Source organism: Ictalurus punctatus, chromosome 27 (genome assembly GCF_001660625.3).
Source record: "Ictalurus punctatus breed USDA103 chromosome 27, Coco_2.0, whole genome shotgun sequence".
Classification (NCBI taxonomy): Eukaryota; Metazoa; Chordata; class Actinopteri; order Siluriformes; family Ictaluridae; genus Ictalurus; species Ictalurus punctatus.
Window position 1 is genome coordinate 5,645,914 of NC_030442.2, and position 17,022 is coordinate 5,662,935.

Genomic DNA, 17,022 nt, shown 5'->3' on the forward strand with positions numbered 1-17,022 from the left:
AGTATGCCCTGCAGTAATACTTGAACAAATACAAATAATTTAGCTCTTAAAATAAAATGCAGTTCAGTATTTGTAGCTTTAATATTGGGCTTGTCATCATCAGTACCTAAATGCATAATTGTAAGCTGTATTTAGAATTTTCTTTCGAAGTCATACAAACACTTCTTTAATAGCTTTACTCAGCTTCTTGAAGATGAAAACAAATCCCAGGTTATATGTCTGTTATACTGCATTAGGTATGAGCATCACAGCATGTGTGTGATATGTCTGTGTTATAGTTGCATATTTGGCGACATAATGCAGTGGGTAAAGGCAGTTCATGTATGTGTCCAGGGTTGAGCCAGTGTGTGATGGTGTGTATGCAGAATTCCTGTAGAGATGCGAGGCGAGATGATCTAACGACAAGCTGCAGCTCGGTCTCTGGGGTCGTGGAGCTCACCATCGGGTACAAAGGCCCACTAACCTGCACACACAGGAAGTACTACTAATGCAGAAAAACAAAGCTACGTTATATAACTAAGTTAAACAATGAGGTAAAACTAGCAAGTGTTACTCAAGAATCAAATAAGGTAATAAATACACTATTAAATAAAAGAGATTACACTATATAGAATAATATGTTTAGAACTTTTAGAGTTTTTTTGTTCAAGGATTTACTGATAAATACAGTGCTTAAACTTGCTAAATGCCTGAATTGCCGTCTCAGCAGTCTGTCATGAGGTGGTCATGTGCAAGAAAAAAAACTTTTAGAAATGCTTACTACATGTGCTCAAGGAAACCAAACATGCTTACTTGGTTTTGATTTGGAATAGCAAAGCAATGTGGTTTCCTGTTTGTTTGATACAACTGATGCCATTATATACATACACATAAGGCTCCAAATGAACCTTTTTAAATAATTAACAGCAGGGTCAATTGTGAGTTGTAAGGATCAGGATATTGGAGAAAAAAATACAAATTCTAATCATTAAAAAAAATCAGTTGGTGGTTGGAAGTATCAAAACACTGAACTTAGTGATAATGGACGTGACTATTACATATACTACCCCTGGAATCATGGAATCACCTTGTAATATTGCATTTCTAAAACAAATACCAGCACAAGTCTAAAAATGAAAATTAGTCCTCAGTTAAAATAGAGTGCTTACAGACCTTAACCTTGGACTTTTTGAAAGGAAACATGGCCCCAACAAGAGAGTTGTTTGAAGCAATGGAAATGATTATAAAACTCCTTCAAGAAGGAAATTTGACATGGAGTGTGGCAAGAGATATTGGTTGTTCCCTGTCAGATGTGTCTAAAATCTAGAGCAAGTATAAACAAAATGGGAAGGTTATAAAAGGAAAACGTGGGTCGGCCAGAGAAAGCGTCAGGATAGAAAACAAACGCAATATGCCTTGAAAACAGAAAAAGCACATCAAAACAATGAAAAGCAAATGGACAGAAACAGGAGTCAGTGTTTGTGACAGAACTGTAAGAAATCGGCTGAATGAAATGGGATTTACATATAGAAAACCAAATGAAAACCAGCACTAACACCTAAACAGAGGAAATCTAGGTTACAGTGGGCTAAAGAGAAGCAGTCATGGAGTGTGGATGATTTGATGGAAGGGATATTCAGTGATGAATCATGGATCTGCACTGGTCAGAGAGATAATGCTGGAACTTTTGTCTGGTGCCGTTCTAATGAAACATAAATATGACTGGCTGAAGAAAACAATCAAATTTCCGCACTCATTTATGATATGGGGTTTCATGTCAGGTAAAGGAACAGGCGAGACCTCAACACTCAATGCACAGGTGTACGTTGAAATTTTGGACACTTTTCTTATTCCATCTATAGAAAAATGGTGATGATGAAGTCATTCTTCAGGATGATAATGCATCTCGCCACAGAGCAGAGTGTTAAAGCTTTTCTTCAGGAAAGGCAGATCAACTCAGTGAGATGATCTGTCAACCGCTATTCAAGAAAGTTTGAACCAGCTTGATGGAGAATATTGTTTTCCATTAGTAAAGTCCACACCTCAAAGAAAAATAAGCCTGAGGAGGAGCAACAAAGTACTAATTGTGATTTTTTTTTATTTATTGATGATTCCATCATTTTTTTTCCCCAACATTGAGTGATTCCATAATTTTTCCTCTACTTGATCTGGTAAAAAAAAAAAGGCCATTAATTAAAATTATTAATTTAATTTGTTTGAGGTAATTTTTCGAAGCCAGAATGTTCAGCTATTAAACAAAAATTGTTTTGTGTCATATCTGTAATTTGTTTATTAGCTACAAAGTACATATAAAAAAAAAGCTGGGTGAGCATCCTCTTAAGTGTGGTGATTCCATCATTTTTTGGTTGTACATATGACCTTACATGGTTCAGGTCAGAGAAGGCCAGGCCGAGGTTCTCTCCATTGCGGTAGAATGTTAATGTTCCTGCGCTGCAGTCCAGCAGAACTCCGATGACTGTGTTTATCTCGTAGAATGGTTCTGTGTATTTCTTACTCTTCCCGTTGTGCCAGAGAATGCCTTTATATGACAAACCCCAACCTTCAGCGTCCATACCTAATGACAAACAACACACATTCGATCTTAATATGAACTTCCCCACTGTTCCCAACAATGTGCGTGCACACACACAAACACGTGTCCCCTGACTGGAGTTCTCACCTATAAGGTTGATAAATTGCCGATCTCCTGCATGCAGAAGTGCATTCTGGGTACCAACTCCCACCATCACAGAGGTGCCATATGGAGGTTCCAGAAACTCGATCTCCCAGTAATGCTCACCATGAGTGAAACCTGTAACTAACACACACACACTTGCTTATAAAAGGGTTCTTAAGCAAGGAACAAATTAATTAAATAATTCTATGTCGGTTCAAACTCAATGTGGCAATGAGTTCGATTACAACAGACAGGACATACGGTCATTTAAATAAATGCTAAATGATTTGAGGGATCAGTGACTTTCCCCCCTTGCCTGACTAGGACACTAAGGACATACTGTCTCTGGTGCAAGTTATGACTATTGTTTAATATTCTAACTTGCTCAGGTGTGGTGATGGAGCAGATTACCTTCATTTCCTCGAACAGCTGCAGTGCCTTCGCTCTCCAGCAGTGGGCTGATGTGGAAATAGACAGCCTGGCCACATTGAGACACACATGCATCGTGAGACTTCGAGACTGTGTCCCATTTCCAACTCTGACATATGTGACCTCTGGGGATGGGCATCGTTTACTAAAACCTGTTTATGCAAGTTTACCGTATATGACACAAATGATCACTGGAAGCTCAGGTTTAAATTCAACATAGTACTGAAAGAGCTCGATAAAAAATATTAACCAAGTGCATAAGGCCCTGCGTAACTAATACCGGATACTTTTCAGTTTGTTTTTCTCTGCTTCTGCTCTGAATTTTGTGGCTTTTAGAGAAATAAAAAAGGGTGTTAGGGAGGGACTGATTAACAGTTCTAACTTCCTACTTATTCTGGTAGGGAAACCATCTTTTGGACTGTACATATTGTCCTAAGGCAAACAACTTTGACTGTAAATTATACGTATTTTTGGGCGCCCAACTTTTCAAATTGTAGGCTCAATATTTAAATGTGTACAATTATACCTTGGCTGTTTAATGGAACCATTATGCTTTTTATTCTTGAACTTTCCTCTCACAAAACACATTACATCCAAGTTGACATTAATTATATACTAATTTGCTTTTGAGTTATTGAGGTTTAGATTAAACCCATTCAATCTAAATGATCAGTTAAAGCACCTAATGACTATAAGAACCCAATACTAAATGTAATAAACTTTGATAATAGTGGGTTGTGATTTACACCACTGCAACAAAATACAAAAATACAATAAAAACAAATCACAGACTCTGAATGCAGTCTAAATGTTGTGAAAAAGGTCCAGTGCCTGCTACTTACGCTGGTCCTGTACTCAGTTCAGTATGGACAGATGAAGCTTCAAGTTGTTTGTCTCAAGTGGAGTAAGAGAGTTATAGGCATTCAGTGTGTCTGAACTGAGTTTCCAGGCCTTGAATGATTAAAGGTCAAAAAAACAACCCAGAGTTTGCATTTCTCACTTATCTACTCATGGTAGTGTGTGTTGTTTACTAGACATCATTTATGTCATAAAATTGCACAGCCAGCTACAAAGGTTTGCACAACTTTATGATAAAATATTTACTTTACTGAAACGACATTTAGTCCTTAGGTGTCATGTTTCATCATCACAAGTAACAAATTTGTTACTATATCTATTAACACATTAATGAAAAATAAAAAGCAGGCGGATAGTGATAGTTCTAGATGTATGAAATATTCTGTAGAACACTGTTTGCCCAACCTCTGGCTACCACTAGACTCTTTTGTTTCCTCTGAACAGCTTTTGAATTCTCAATTGTAAAAATATCCTCTCCGCGTTCTTCCTGACATCTGTTCTATCTCTGCCAGATTGCTTGCCTATTTTTGGACTGTTTTCCTAAGTATTGTACCTCTGCCAGATGCTGTACACTGCCTTCTGCAAATAAGGTCTGGAGACTAGGAGTGTCATGTGTGAGGGAAATTATAAATTTTTTACTTTGTAATAATTTTGTTTCTGTTCATGTTCATCTGAGGATAACACCTAAGAAGGCCATGTCGTGTCACTGAGATCTTTGCAGAATGTTTATCTGCTTACAGAGACACAAACATGTTCTTCTGTTCAAGGTTCGTCTGCACATCTTCTAAGACCCTGAGACAAAGCCTGTTTGAACAGCCTCAAACCGCTTCTTATCGGTACACAGACTTATGTCATGCTCTGCGTTTCATATATATTGTAGTGGTTCAGCACAAGTGCTTCAGAGCGCTCTCATTATTCTATCCTGCTTTATTCTATCCTGTATTAACCATCTTTCTGTAATAAACCTTTTTACGATCAGAGGACGAGTCTGTGAGTGTTGTCTAATTTCCACAACAATTTGGCATCCCTGGGTGGGCTGCGCGAGTCTTTCAGCTTTTCTGGACAACAAGCAAACCGGAGTATGCTCGTGGAAAAGTTTCACCCAAGTCCGTGTTGATACAGGCGGTTTGCCCTTTATTATGCAGAGCAAAAGACCGATGCAGCCTTACCACTTACTGGTAGGAATCATCAAGAATTTAGAATTAGAATTTTATGAAGTCATTGTGTAGTGCTGTCTGTGTGGAAGGGAGTCAATGATGTAAGAAATGCGCGTATTACATTGAGAGAAGTATTACATGGAGGCGATTTCTTATAAGACGTTCCCGGAACTTCAACTCTGCGACGGCAGAGATATTGGTGTTTCTTAGATCACAGCTTCAAAACTAAGATATATACCGTTGGGTATATATAAAGAGAGAGAAAGATAATAACAGTAAAAATATTTGCTAACGGAAAGAGTCTGTTTCGAGCAATAAATAAGTAAAGAGAGTACTTATTAAGAAGCGCAAGAAGTATTTTTGCGGCGGGTTATTATCAAGTGGCATGCCCCATTGACTGATTCCATCATATCAGCGGTACATGATATATTTGGCAAATTAACGCACAAGTAAATTTTACTGAGATAAAAAATAATAATAATAATAATAATAATAATAATAATAATAATAAAAAGAATTTTTTTTTTTTTAAAAAAGGGAAGAGAAAACTGTAAGCCCTACCAAATTGCTGTATGTGGACTCTCCCTCACAGGTAAACTCTTTTACATTCTTAAGGATTGCTCTATTGAACCTATAGGTTATATGATTAATTGAATGTCTAGAGATTTGGCACACATTTTGAACCTTTTCTGTCTAAGCACGAGAATGCATATTCATTTGATTTTCATAGCATGTTAAATTGATTAAAACTTTGAAAGTTATAGAAGCTGTAAAAAAAAGAAAAGAAAAATATGGGAAAAACATGAAGCAAAGCACATCCTGTGACACATGCTATGGTATCTACAGGGTGTTCATATGTTGACCTTAATATCACATTTATGCGTGTGAATTATGGGGAAGGATGTTTGAACCAATATGATGTATGGGTTAAAGAATGTGCTTTTCCTGAAAAGGGTAGTTTTAGCCTCAGACAGTTAGAATAACAGAAATTTAATTTGGAAGCAAAGAAGAGAGATAAAAGTAAAAAAAAAAAAAAAGAAGAAGTACAGTTTTTGGCTGACTGGAAGGCATTTGCTGAATGGCAGAGCGAGGCACAAAAAAGAGAGAAAAAATGACAGGCAGGGCCCTCATCTGTTTCTCAGTGTGCTAAATTGCAGAAAGCCGATCCCGACCTGGACCCCCCACCGCGACGCCCACAGCCAGCAAGGAGGGAGGAACCTGCAGTTTCAGAGGCACCTCCTCACGATGAAGCGGCCCAGCCTACGCCACTCTATCCGAACCTGTCAGAACTGAGCCACCAACCCCTACCTAACTATGCGCCAGCCATCCTATCTTCACTGGTGGCGTTACATAAGTGAAGGGACCAACAACATTGCTGCCTGAGGGCTTCCGACCAACAAAATCGGACAGAGAAGGGACAGTGCACGCTGTGGTAAATGCCCCAATGCTAGAAGTGGCCAGAGAAGGAGGCCCTATGCTAGTTCACAGACCCTGGACATTGGAGGACATCAGGAGCAGCATGACGCATCTGCCGGCGCTCCGTGAAGTAGGAGGACAAAAGTTCGGGAATGAGCTTCAAATATTCTGCAGAGAATTCAGACCCACCACTCATGAACTACGACTGCTCATGGCGAAACTTTGCACGGACTGGGTCAAGGTGTCACATGAATTCCCACAGAACGATGTCTGCCTGATCAACCCACAGTGGGATGATGGAGTCAACAAAAGGTACAGAGTGCAAATCACGGCGCTCCAGCAGAGGCTGACGAACACCTTTCCTGTGTAACTGGACATGACAAAAATAGCAAAGTGCAAGCAGCAAGATTCAGAGACTGTATCACAGTACCTGTCCAGGCTCACTGAGGTCCATGATGCAAACTCAAGCTTGGAGAAACCCGACGCTCTGGCAGATAGGCAGGCGGCCATCACAGCATGGGAGGCACATCTCAGAAACAGCTTTATGAATGGCATGAAACCAGAAATTGCCGCTATAATCAAACAACAATGTATCACCTGGGACACCGGAAACCTCATACAAGTGGAAAGGTATGCAATCCATGCAGAGAAGCTCCTACGAGAGGCAAAGGAAAGAAAAATGGAGAGGAGAGGAAAACCAAAAGGACCGGACGAGGAAGGCCAGGTGGCAACCCCCATTGATACAACTTCACATGTTTTATCTGCGGAAAAGTTGGACATTTTGCAAGAGATTGTCCAGAGCAGAACCAAAAGGAGGCCAGATGAGTGGCAGAGCTAAGGGAAGGGTGAGGCACCTGGGAACAGAAGAGGTGACATCAGATACCCAAACTATCAGTTAGCTCACAAAGAACAAGAAAATATGCACACACCCACATCCAACATTAGTCAGACTGATAATTCACAAATGTCTGAACCAGTCATGACCCTTAACCTTTTAAAGTATAATGCCTCTCCTTTTACACAGTTACCATGTATATCTCTTGTAGTTAATGGGCAAAGTGTCCCATTTTGGGTAGATTCAGGAGCAACGTATTCAGTAATAAAACACTACGAATTAAAAGACTCCCCGAAAATGAGTTCATGGTCACTACACTCCATGGGTGTAAAAGGACATTCAGTATTAGAACGTTTCTCTGAAACGCTAGTTTGTGAATGTGAAAATGGGAAAAGAGTAACCCATCAATTCCTAATTTCGTGTTCATGTCCAGTCAATCTGCTGGGCAGGGACTTAAAATTTAACTGTAAAACACACATTATGTCCTCACCTCAGGGAGTAACAATAACTGATGACTCATCTTGGGAACTCCATTTGTTTGAGAAACAGTGCTCTGTGTTTATCAATGGTCCATGCATAACAAGCCTAGAGCCTGTGCTCGTTTGTTGACGTTGGCACATGATAAGATGAACGACAACTATGTTGATTTTATGCTGCCCTCTGCCCTTCATTGCACAGCGCAAGTGCATGAAGGAAGAGACTTTAATTTTGAGAAAGAATGGTTTATGGATATACCAGAAAGTGAAGAGCTGTACCTATATTGGTGTGGCAAATTTCGTGCATATTCAGTCAAATTGAATGACACGCAGTCGCATATATTTTTTGTCCCAGAATCAGCACCCCATGTCGCATTAGCTAAAATAAAGAACAAACAGTGGAAAGACGTGAGGACTGTGGGTCAGATTATGTGAGATTGGGAAAATTACAGATTGGGAACAGAAACCCACCTCCAACGTGGTACAGCCCAACGCTAGGAGTCTATAAAAAATTCTTTCAGGAAATGAGCAAGGTTAACCTGGATGTAATATGTCATGACAAGGGAATGTTTCTGAACCTTGAGACAAGCCCCACACCCCTAGAGATACACCCACATTTGAAGAAGGTGCCTCTTGGGCTGTGCGCCCAAGGGAAACATGACGTAGGCCTGATTAGAAGTGCACAATCTGACTTTAGGCCCAGACAATCTCAATACCCTCTTAAACCAAAAGCTATTGAGGGAATTAGGCCAGTATTTAATTCACTACTAAGAGCAGGGTTCATTGTTCCCTGTCCTGATTCGTCAGTGTGCACTCCAATATTTCCAGTGTGAGAAGCAAAAAAAAAAACCTAGAACCTAATGAATGGAGATTTGTACAAGATTTGCAAGCGGTTAATACAGCAGTAAAACCGAGCGCTCCAGATGTGCCAAATTCTTACACTACATTAAGCCAGGTTCCAGCAAATAGCGAATGGTTTTCAGTCATATATTTAGCTAATGCATTTTTCAGTATATCTCTTGATAAAAACAGTTTCAGTTTGCATTCATATTTGACGGACGTCCTTACACTTTCACTCGCTTGTGTTAGGGGTATTGTGAGTCATCAATGATATACAACCAAATGCTAAAGGACAGCTTAGCACCTTTAACGCTTTCTCCAAGGCACAGTGTGAAACTGACACCGTTAAATTGTTGCAACATCTCGTTAAGGAGGGACAAAAAGCCAAAATGTCAGCATATACAACAAGAAGTGAGATTTCTAGGGCATGACATTTCTGCAAAGGGAAAGAAACTCTCCGCTGAAAGAGTATCTGCAATCCAGAAGATTCCCAAGCCTCTCATAAAGAAACAAGTTCTCTCTATCCTAGGTATGTGTTTGTATCGCAGAACTTTCATTCTAAACTATTCCATTCTAGAAGCACCACTCAGAGAGCTGGCATATGCGACAGGTTGGACAGCTCCTTCTCAGGTAAGTTGGATCCAGTCGCTGCAGTTTCCCCCATGTGTACATGCAATAGCAACAGCAGAGAAAGCTGTGGTGGCATCCAGAAACCTGGCAGGTTACCCAGAATTGAACCTCTTGGTTCCACATGATGTGTTGATGCTTGTCATGCTTGATGAGTGTAATGCTTGAACCTCACACCTGTCCACCAATCAGTGGCTGCGCTATAACACAGTTCTACTAGATATGCCAAATGTCACTATAAAACAATGTACTCTCCTTAACCCTGCTACTCTCCTTCCAACAGAGGAAGACGGGGAACTACATGATTGTGTTGTACTGACTGACGAGCTCTGCTCCCCTAGAGTTGACCTGAAGGATGTTCCACTGGAAAACCCAGATCTGATCCTTTTTGTGGATGGATCAGCGTCACGTGACCAAGAGACAGGTAAAAATCGAGTTGGCTATGCAGTAGTAACCGCAAACGAGACGGTCTGTCAAGTCAAGTCTCCCCTCAAACTTTTCAGCACAAGCAGCTGAACTGTACGCCCTAATAGAGGCATGAAGACATGCTGAGGGACAGTCAGTAAATATCTACACAGACAGTAGATATGCCTTTGGGGTAGTACATGATTTTAGAACAATTTGGAGACACAGGAACTTCCTGACAAATTCAGGAACACACATAGCCCACCACAAACTAGTCTCTGAGCTGCTGGATGCAGTCCTACTTCCCAAAACTATTGCAGTATTCAAATGTAATGCACACACTAACAAATTAGACCCTGTTTTCCTAGGAAATGCTCGAGCGGACAGTGCAGCAAAGCAAGCAGCTGCATATATGGTTCCAAAACTCAAAAGAAAATAATCACTCCTTCTGTACAGCTTTCAGACCTCCAAGCATGAGCTACGCAGATGAGGAAAAGGTTGTGTGGCGCAAAGCAGGCTGAACGGTTGTTGACGGAGTTTAGCGGAGCCGCCAGGGCTGTCCTTGTCTTCAATGTTGGCGCATGGCAGGGACCATGCGTCAAATGGGGGAATGATAGCTGTGGTAAAGCATTGGTTTCTCTAATTACTCAAAAAAAATTGTTCATGCTGTTTGCGCAACTCATAACGTGGGTTGAGTTTTGAAGGTAGAGAAGACCATGTCCCTACATCCAAACAGGACAAAACAGTGATAATGTCACACCGTTTATGAGCCATGCCCTTAAGTAGGTGGGTGAATATTTGGGTATTGACTTAAAGCAGCACTGTGCATATCATCCAGCTAGTTGTGAGGGAGTAGAGAGAGAAAATGGAACACTAAAAAACAGATTGAGCAAATGCTGTTCTGAAGCAGGCTTAGGATGGGCTTAGCTCCTTTGGGATACTGTTTGGGAGACACACAGGAATTGGACCTGTGACAGCTCCTCTTCCTGACGCTGCAGCATGTGATGATGCAATGTTAAATTACTGTGCAACCCTGTCGTCTGCTCTGCACTCTAACCATAAGCAGTTAAAGGCAGCATTTCCAGCTCCAGCCACGGGCCTGCTGCATGATCTGAAGCCCGGAGAGTGGATCATGATCAAGGACTTCCGCAGGACCAGGTGGAACAAGCCACAGTGGTCGGGGCCATTCTAGATCCTTTGTGTCACTCACTCTGTGGTAAAGGTCAGCCAGATAGTCATGTGGATGCATGCCAGCCACTGTAGGAGAGTTCCATAGCTGAGCAATGAGCTGGAGAAGATGGGACTGTAACAGGAGGACTAGAAAGTGATTCTCTATCAAGAGGCCTCTAGGAGGACCGACGCTCGCGTGCGACGATCTGCATGTACACACCCACACACATGACACACTGCATTCAAACACACATTCTCATACCAGTTCCTTGTAGTTACACAACATAAGACACCAAATAGTATCTAGTAGCCTGTGAAATCATGGACATGTAGTTTTTGGAGAAAATGTTGACGACACGGAAACTGTACTCTTAGGACGACTGAACTTCATTAGTGTGTACTATATAGCCACGTGACCAGGACAGAGGTTAGACAACGTGACTTTGCTACCTCACCTCTTATGCCCCAAAGCTCCCTGACCACAGACCTACAAACCTATTCCTAATCGTGCACCCTTCTCCTGGTATAGGTGGTATGTGTTAGTAAACCCTGTCATAGAAATAAACTCACAAATCACTGGGACCATTCCCGACAACACTGGGGGTCCGGGGGTAGACCCTTAAGCTGGAAAGATAAACCAAAGCGCGATATTGGAGTTTATTGGGTGGAAGACTTATTGATCAATCACGATGTTGCGGCAGAAAGAGTGCATGACGCACACACTTTTATCCAAATTTGGTATTTAGCTGATCGTGGTGAAGATACTAAATGCCTACGGTGACGTGATTTCTATAGGTCCCACATAAACCCGCGAAGTTCTTTAGTAGACTATTGCTGCAGATTGGACCACAATTAGTAGTTAAAAGCCCATATGTCAAGATATTGGCATAAACTCTGTAAACCGTTCTGTATCACCTTTGGTCATAAGAATCATTGCCAACAGTGCTACCCACACAATGTCATATGTCCCCTCGTCACGTAGACACATAATGGTTATTCTATCATTGAACACAGGCGGTCTGCTACTATACAAGATCCATAAATTCCAGAAGAAGCAAAGTGCACAGAGTAGAGGTGGAAAGTGCAAATATATATAATGGTTTTTAAAAAAAATTTTTTTTTATTTTTTAAATGAGTTAGTTAGTTGTTCACGGAAGAGGAGGGTCTTTAGCTGTTTTTTGAAGATGGTGAGAGATTCTGCGGTCCGGATTGAGATTGGAAGTTCATTCCACCACTGAGGAACAGTTAGTGTGAAGGTTCTGGAAAGGGACCTTGTGCCACGCTGAGTGGGAACTACTAAACGTCGGTCGCTAATCGATCGCAGATTCTGTGATGGAACATAGGCCTTCAGGAGAGAGTTGAGGTAGGAGGGTGCTGTTCCTGACAAGGTCTTGTAGGTGAGCATCAAGGCCTTGAATTTGATGGGGGCAGCTACAGGAAGCCAGTGGAGGGAGATGAAGAGGGTTGTGACATGGGTTCTCTTGGGCTGGTTGAAGACGAGGCGCGCTGCAGCATTCTGAATCATCTGAAGGGGTTTGATGGAGCTGGCTGCGAGGCCTGAAAGCAGTGAGTTGCAATAGTCCAGTTTAGAGATAAGAGCCTGGACTAGTAGCTGTGTAGCCTGTTCGGTAAGGTAGGGTCGGATTTTCTTGATGTTGTACAGGATGAACCTACAGGACCTTGCAGTTGTTGAGATGTGGTCTGTAAAGGTCAAGCAGTCATCAAGAATCACCCCAAGGTTCCTGGCCATCCTGGTTGGCATGAGTGTGAGTGAGCTGAGCTGTACAGTGAGGTTGTGGTTGATTGAGGGACAGACTGGGATGACAAGAAGCTCAGATTTTGCCAGGTTAAGCTTAAGATGGTGTTCCCTCATCCAGACCGAGATGTCCGACAGGCAAGCAGAGATGTGTGCAGAGACAGATGGATCGTCAGGCTGGAAGGACAAATAGAGCTGGGTGTCATCAGCATAGCAATGATATGAGAAGCCATGAGACTCAATCACCTGCCCTAGAGATGTAGTGTAGATAGAAAAGAATAGTGGACCCAGAACTGACCCCCGTGGAATGCCAGTTGTGAGTTGCTGAGTTTCAGAGATACCTCCTCTCCATGATACCTTGAAGGATCTGTCAGAGAGATAGGATTCCACCCAGCGCAGAACCGTTCCAGTGATGCCCAGGCTGGAGAGAGTTGACAGGAGGATCTGATGGTTCAGTGTCGAAAGCAGCAGAGAGGTCAAGTAGGATGAGGACAGATGATCTAGAGGTTGCTCTTGCTAGTCGTAAGGCTTCAGTGACGGAAAGCAGAGCAGTCTCCGTGGAGTGGTTGCTCTTGAAGCCGGACTGCTTGGTGTCCAGGAGGTTGTTCTGTTTGAGAAAATTGGAGAGCTGATTAAAAACGGCTCTTTCAAGAGTTTTGGAAAGAAAAGGCAGGAGGGAAACAGGTCTGTAGTTGTCAAATACAGCAGGGTTATGTGATGGTTTTTTAAGCAGTGGGGTAACCCGGGCCTGCTTAAATGAGGTAGGGTATGTGCCAGTAGAGAGGGATGTGTTAAAGATGTGTGTGAGTGCAGGTAATAGTGTGGGAGAGATGGACTGAAGAAGGTGAGAAGGGATAGGGTCAAGAGGACAGGTTGTGGGACGGCTAGAGAGGAGGAGTTTAGAGACATCAGTCTCTGAGAGAGGAGAGAAGGAAGTCAGTTGGGAGTTACATGGAGGAGGAGCCGGTCTATGCATGTCTGGGGTTGAGAACTGGTTCCTGATTGATGTAACCTTGTTGGAAAAGAAAGTGGCAAAGTCATCTGCAGTGAGAGAGGTAGGGGAAGGGGGAGGAGGGGGACAGAGAAGAGCGGAAAAGGTTTTGAAGAGAATGCGGGTGTTGGGAGAACTACCAATCTTCTCTTGGTAGTATGTGGCTTTAGCAGTGGAGATGCTATTGGACAAAGAGGAGAGTAGTGTCTGGTAATTGGTTAGGTCATTTGGGTTGTTTGATTTGCGCCATTTCCTTTCAGATGCTCTTAGTTTGGCTCGGTTGTTACACAGAGCTTCTGAGAGCCAAGGACTAGAGGGTGATGTGTGAGCAGGTCTGGAGGTTAGGGGGCATATGCTGTCAAGAGAAGATGTCAGAGTGGAACATAGCATGTCTGTTGCGGTGTTTAAGTCAAGTGAGGAAAGGTGGCTATTGGAAGGAAGTGAGGTTGTAACAACGGAGGAGAAATGTGAGGGGGAAAGGGAGCGAAAATTGCGACGAAAAGAGGTAGAGGGAGGAGACAGTGAAGGGGGTGAGGGGAGAGAAATAGAGAACTGGATAAAGAAATGGTCAGAGTTGTGGAGAGGAGTAATGAGAAGATTATGTGTGGTGCAATTACGTGTGAGGATGAGGTCAAGCTGTTTGCCGGCTTTGTGGGTTGCTGGTGTGGTGAGCTGCTTGAGGTCAAATGTGGGAAGGAGAGCAAGAAAGTCAGCTGCATGTGGCTTGTCTAAATGAATGTTGAAATCACCCAGGACCAGAAGAGGAGCTCTATCATCTGGGATGGTGGACAGTAGCGTGTTAAATTCATCAATGAACTTCCCCAGTTGACCCGGAGGACGGTAAACAACAAGAAAGTGCATTTTGGCAGGGTCAGTGACTGTAACAGCATGAAATTCAAAGGAAGTATATGAGCAAGAGGGAGAAAGACAGGTAAATTTCCATGTTTTGGAGAGAAGCAAACCTGTACCACCCCCTCGTCTGTTGGGGCGTGAGGTATGGGATAAGTTGAAGTTGGAGGCCAGGGCAGCTGGTGTGGTAATGTTCTCGGCATGGATCCAGGTCTCAGTCAGAGCCAGCACACTGAGGTTGGAGTGGGTTGCAAAAGCAGGAATGAAATCTGCCTTGTTGACAGCAGACTGGCAGTTCCAAAGTCCGACTGAGAATGAGAGGGAACCTGCAGAGGCCACATTCAGAGAGCGTAGGTTGTCCAAGTTGCATAGGTTTCTGGGAGAATGCCATGGTCTGCGCCTGTGGCAAATAACAGGGATATACTGATGACACATGTTAGTGTGTGTAAACAGGTAACAGCAAAAGGAAAAAAGGGAGAAGAAAAAAAAGTATACATAGCAGCATGTGTGGTGTCCTTGCTCGGTGGACTCGCGCAGGTAGACTCGCAGGTCTTTAACCGAGCTCGGTCTTCACACAACAAGGACTGACGCTTCCGCCTCAGCATTTCTTAATTAATAAATACTGATGTATTTCAGCTGAACACGCCTCTTTAATTAGCAACACAAAGAGTAGTCGCGTGAACGAGCGATTCCAGAGCGAAACTGAATCTGAATACCGGAATTTGTTTAATCTAGCAATGGGTATACAGCTCATAGCAACAAGGAAGCAGAGTTACAGCTTCTATCTGACAATCGGTGATAAAACTAGTTTCAACTAAAAAATCCAGAAAGAAACACTTTCCAGTTACTGTTCGCCTGGGTCAATAATCGCTTCTACGACACAAACATGTTCTTCTGTTCAAGGTTTGTCTGCACATCTTCTAAGACCCTGAAACAAAGCCTGTTTGAACTGCCTCAAACTGCTTCTTATCGGTACACAGAATTATGTCATGCTCTGCGTTTCATATATATAGTAGTGGTTTAGCACAAGCGCCTCAGAGCGTGAACCAGAACTTATCTGGTTCAGATGGTGTCAAGAGTGTGTGGCGGCAACCAGGTGAGGAGTACAAAGACAAATTGAACCAGATAAGTTTATCTTGGTCTCATCAGACCACAGGACGTGATTCCAGTAATCCATGTCCTTAGTCTGCTTGTCTTCAGCAAACTGTTTGCGGGCTTTCTTGTGCATCATCTTTAGAAGAGGCTTCCTTCTGGGACGACAGCCATGCAGACCAATTTGATGCAGTTAGCAGCGTATGGTCTGAGCATTGACAGGCTGACCTCCCACCCCTTCAACCTCTGCAGCAATGGCAGCAACCGCTGGCAGCACTCGTACGTCTATTTCCCAAAGACAGCCTCTGGATATGACGCTGAGCACGTGCACTCAACTTCTTTGGTCGACCATGGCGAGGCCTGTTCTGAGTGGAACCTGTCCTGTTAACTAGCTGTGTGGTCTTGGCCACCGTGCTGCAGCTCAGTGTCAGGCTCTTGACAATCTTCTTATAGCCTAAGCCATCTTTATGTAGAGCAACAATTCTTTTTTTCAGATCCTCAGAGTTCTTTGCCACAAGGTGCCATGTTGAACTTCCAGTGACCAGTATGAGGGAGTGTGAGAGCGATGACACCAAATTTAACATGCTGCTCCCCATTCACACCTGAGACCTTGTAACACTAACAAGTCACATGACACCGGGGAGGGGAAATGGCTAATTGGGCCCAATTTGGACATTTTCACTTAGGGGTGTACACACTTTTGTTGCCAGCGGTTTAGACAATAATGGCTGTGTTGAGTTATTTTGAGGGGACAGCAGATTTACAGTTATACAAGCTGTACACTCACTACTTTAACTCACTCACTACATATAATTATGTATCATGTGAAAATATGAGCACACCCCATGGAAATTTTGGGGCCTTTTTTTTTTGTTTTGTTTTTTACATATTGGGACAATAAAATGATAAAATGAATAAAATTATAAAAATCCATAAAAATCCATCAAATGATGCATAAAATTGACATTTTGTAGTAATTATCACAATTTAAATGAACAAAAAACAGATCGGTCACATGGAAAAGGTAAGTACACCCCTATATTTATCACACTTTCAAATCCATAAAATTAGAATCAGGTGTTGAAGATTGGGTTCCAGTGATTAGAACCTGCTTAGGGAGTGCAGGAGGAACCGGTCTTCTTTATACCCCTCTCATATCTAGTGTCTGGTGTCCCCTTTGCTATTGAGGTGTGTGGTGTCATTATGACTATGAGTCTGGCAAGGGATTTAAAAAGATCTCCAAATTTTGTTTGTGTGTGTGTATATATATATATATATATATATATATATATATATATATATATATATATATATAAACACACACACACGCACACACACAGAGGAAAAAAAGTATTGAACACGCTAATAAAAAGCAGTTCTGTGTGTCATTCCACTTTATTACACATAACTTTATTTATGGACGTTAATGTTGTGAATTCTTTATATTTCTGGATTTCTTGAGTTA

The 17,022-nt window shown here is 42.3% G+C and overlaps 2 protein-coding genes across 6 annotated transcripts; both read right to left on the reverse strand.

Annotated features, from left to right (window-relative positions):
• Window positions 1–57: 57 nt before the first annotated feature.
• On the reverse strand, window positions 58–4,749 carry si:dkey-23n7.10 (SPRY domain-containing SOCS box protein 3). 4 transcript variants are annotated; one of them, XM_047151626.2, is made up of 5 exons: window positions 3,928–4,749; window positions 3,068–3,237; window positions 2,660–2,797; window positions 2,364–2,554; window positions 58–463 (listed from the first exon to the last, which is right to left on the reverse strand). In XM_047151626.2, the coding sequence occupies exons 2-5, from the start codon at window positions 3,222–3,224 to the stop codon at window positions 233–235; spliced, it is 717 nt and encodes a 238-aa protein (XP_047007582.1). In that variant the 5' UTR covers window positions 3,225–3,237; window positions 3,928–4,749; the 3' UTR covers window positions 58–232. The 4 variants fall into 4 exon arrangements, with proteins under 4 accessions (XP_047007582.1, XP_047007583.1, XP_047007584.1 ...); XM_047151627.2 differs by having other exon boundaries at window positions 2,660–2,791; window positions 3,928–4,745; XM_047151628.2 differs by lacking the exon at window positions 58–463 and adding an exon at window positions 1,991–2,038 and having other exon boundaries at window positions 3,928–4,743.
• Window positions 4,750–8,842: 4,093 nt separating this feature from the next.
• On the reverse strand, window positions 8,843–16,773 carry LOC128629273 (uncharacterized). 2 transcript variants are annotated; one of them, XR_008393609.1, is made up of 3 exons: window positions 14,579–14,709; window positions 12,924–13,232; window positions 8,843–12,802 (listed from the first exon to the last, which is right to left on the reverse strand). XR_008393609.1 is itself a non-coding variant. In XM_053676601.1 (3 exons), exons 1-2 carry the CDS (start codon window positions 14,898–14,900, stop codon window positions 13,156–13,158), a joined length of 744 nt encoding a protein of 247 aa, XP_053532576.1. In that variant the 5' UTR covers window positions 14,901–16,773; the 3' UTR covers window positions 8,843–12,802; window positions 12,924–13,155. The 2 variants fall into 2 exon arrangements, 1 of the variants encoding a protein (XP_053532576.1); XM_053676601.1 differs by having other exon boundaries at window positions 14,234–16,773.
• Window positions 16,774–17,022: the final 249 nt, after the last annotated feature.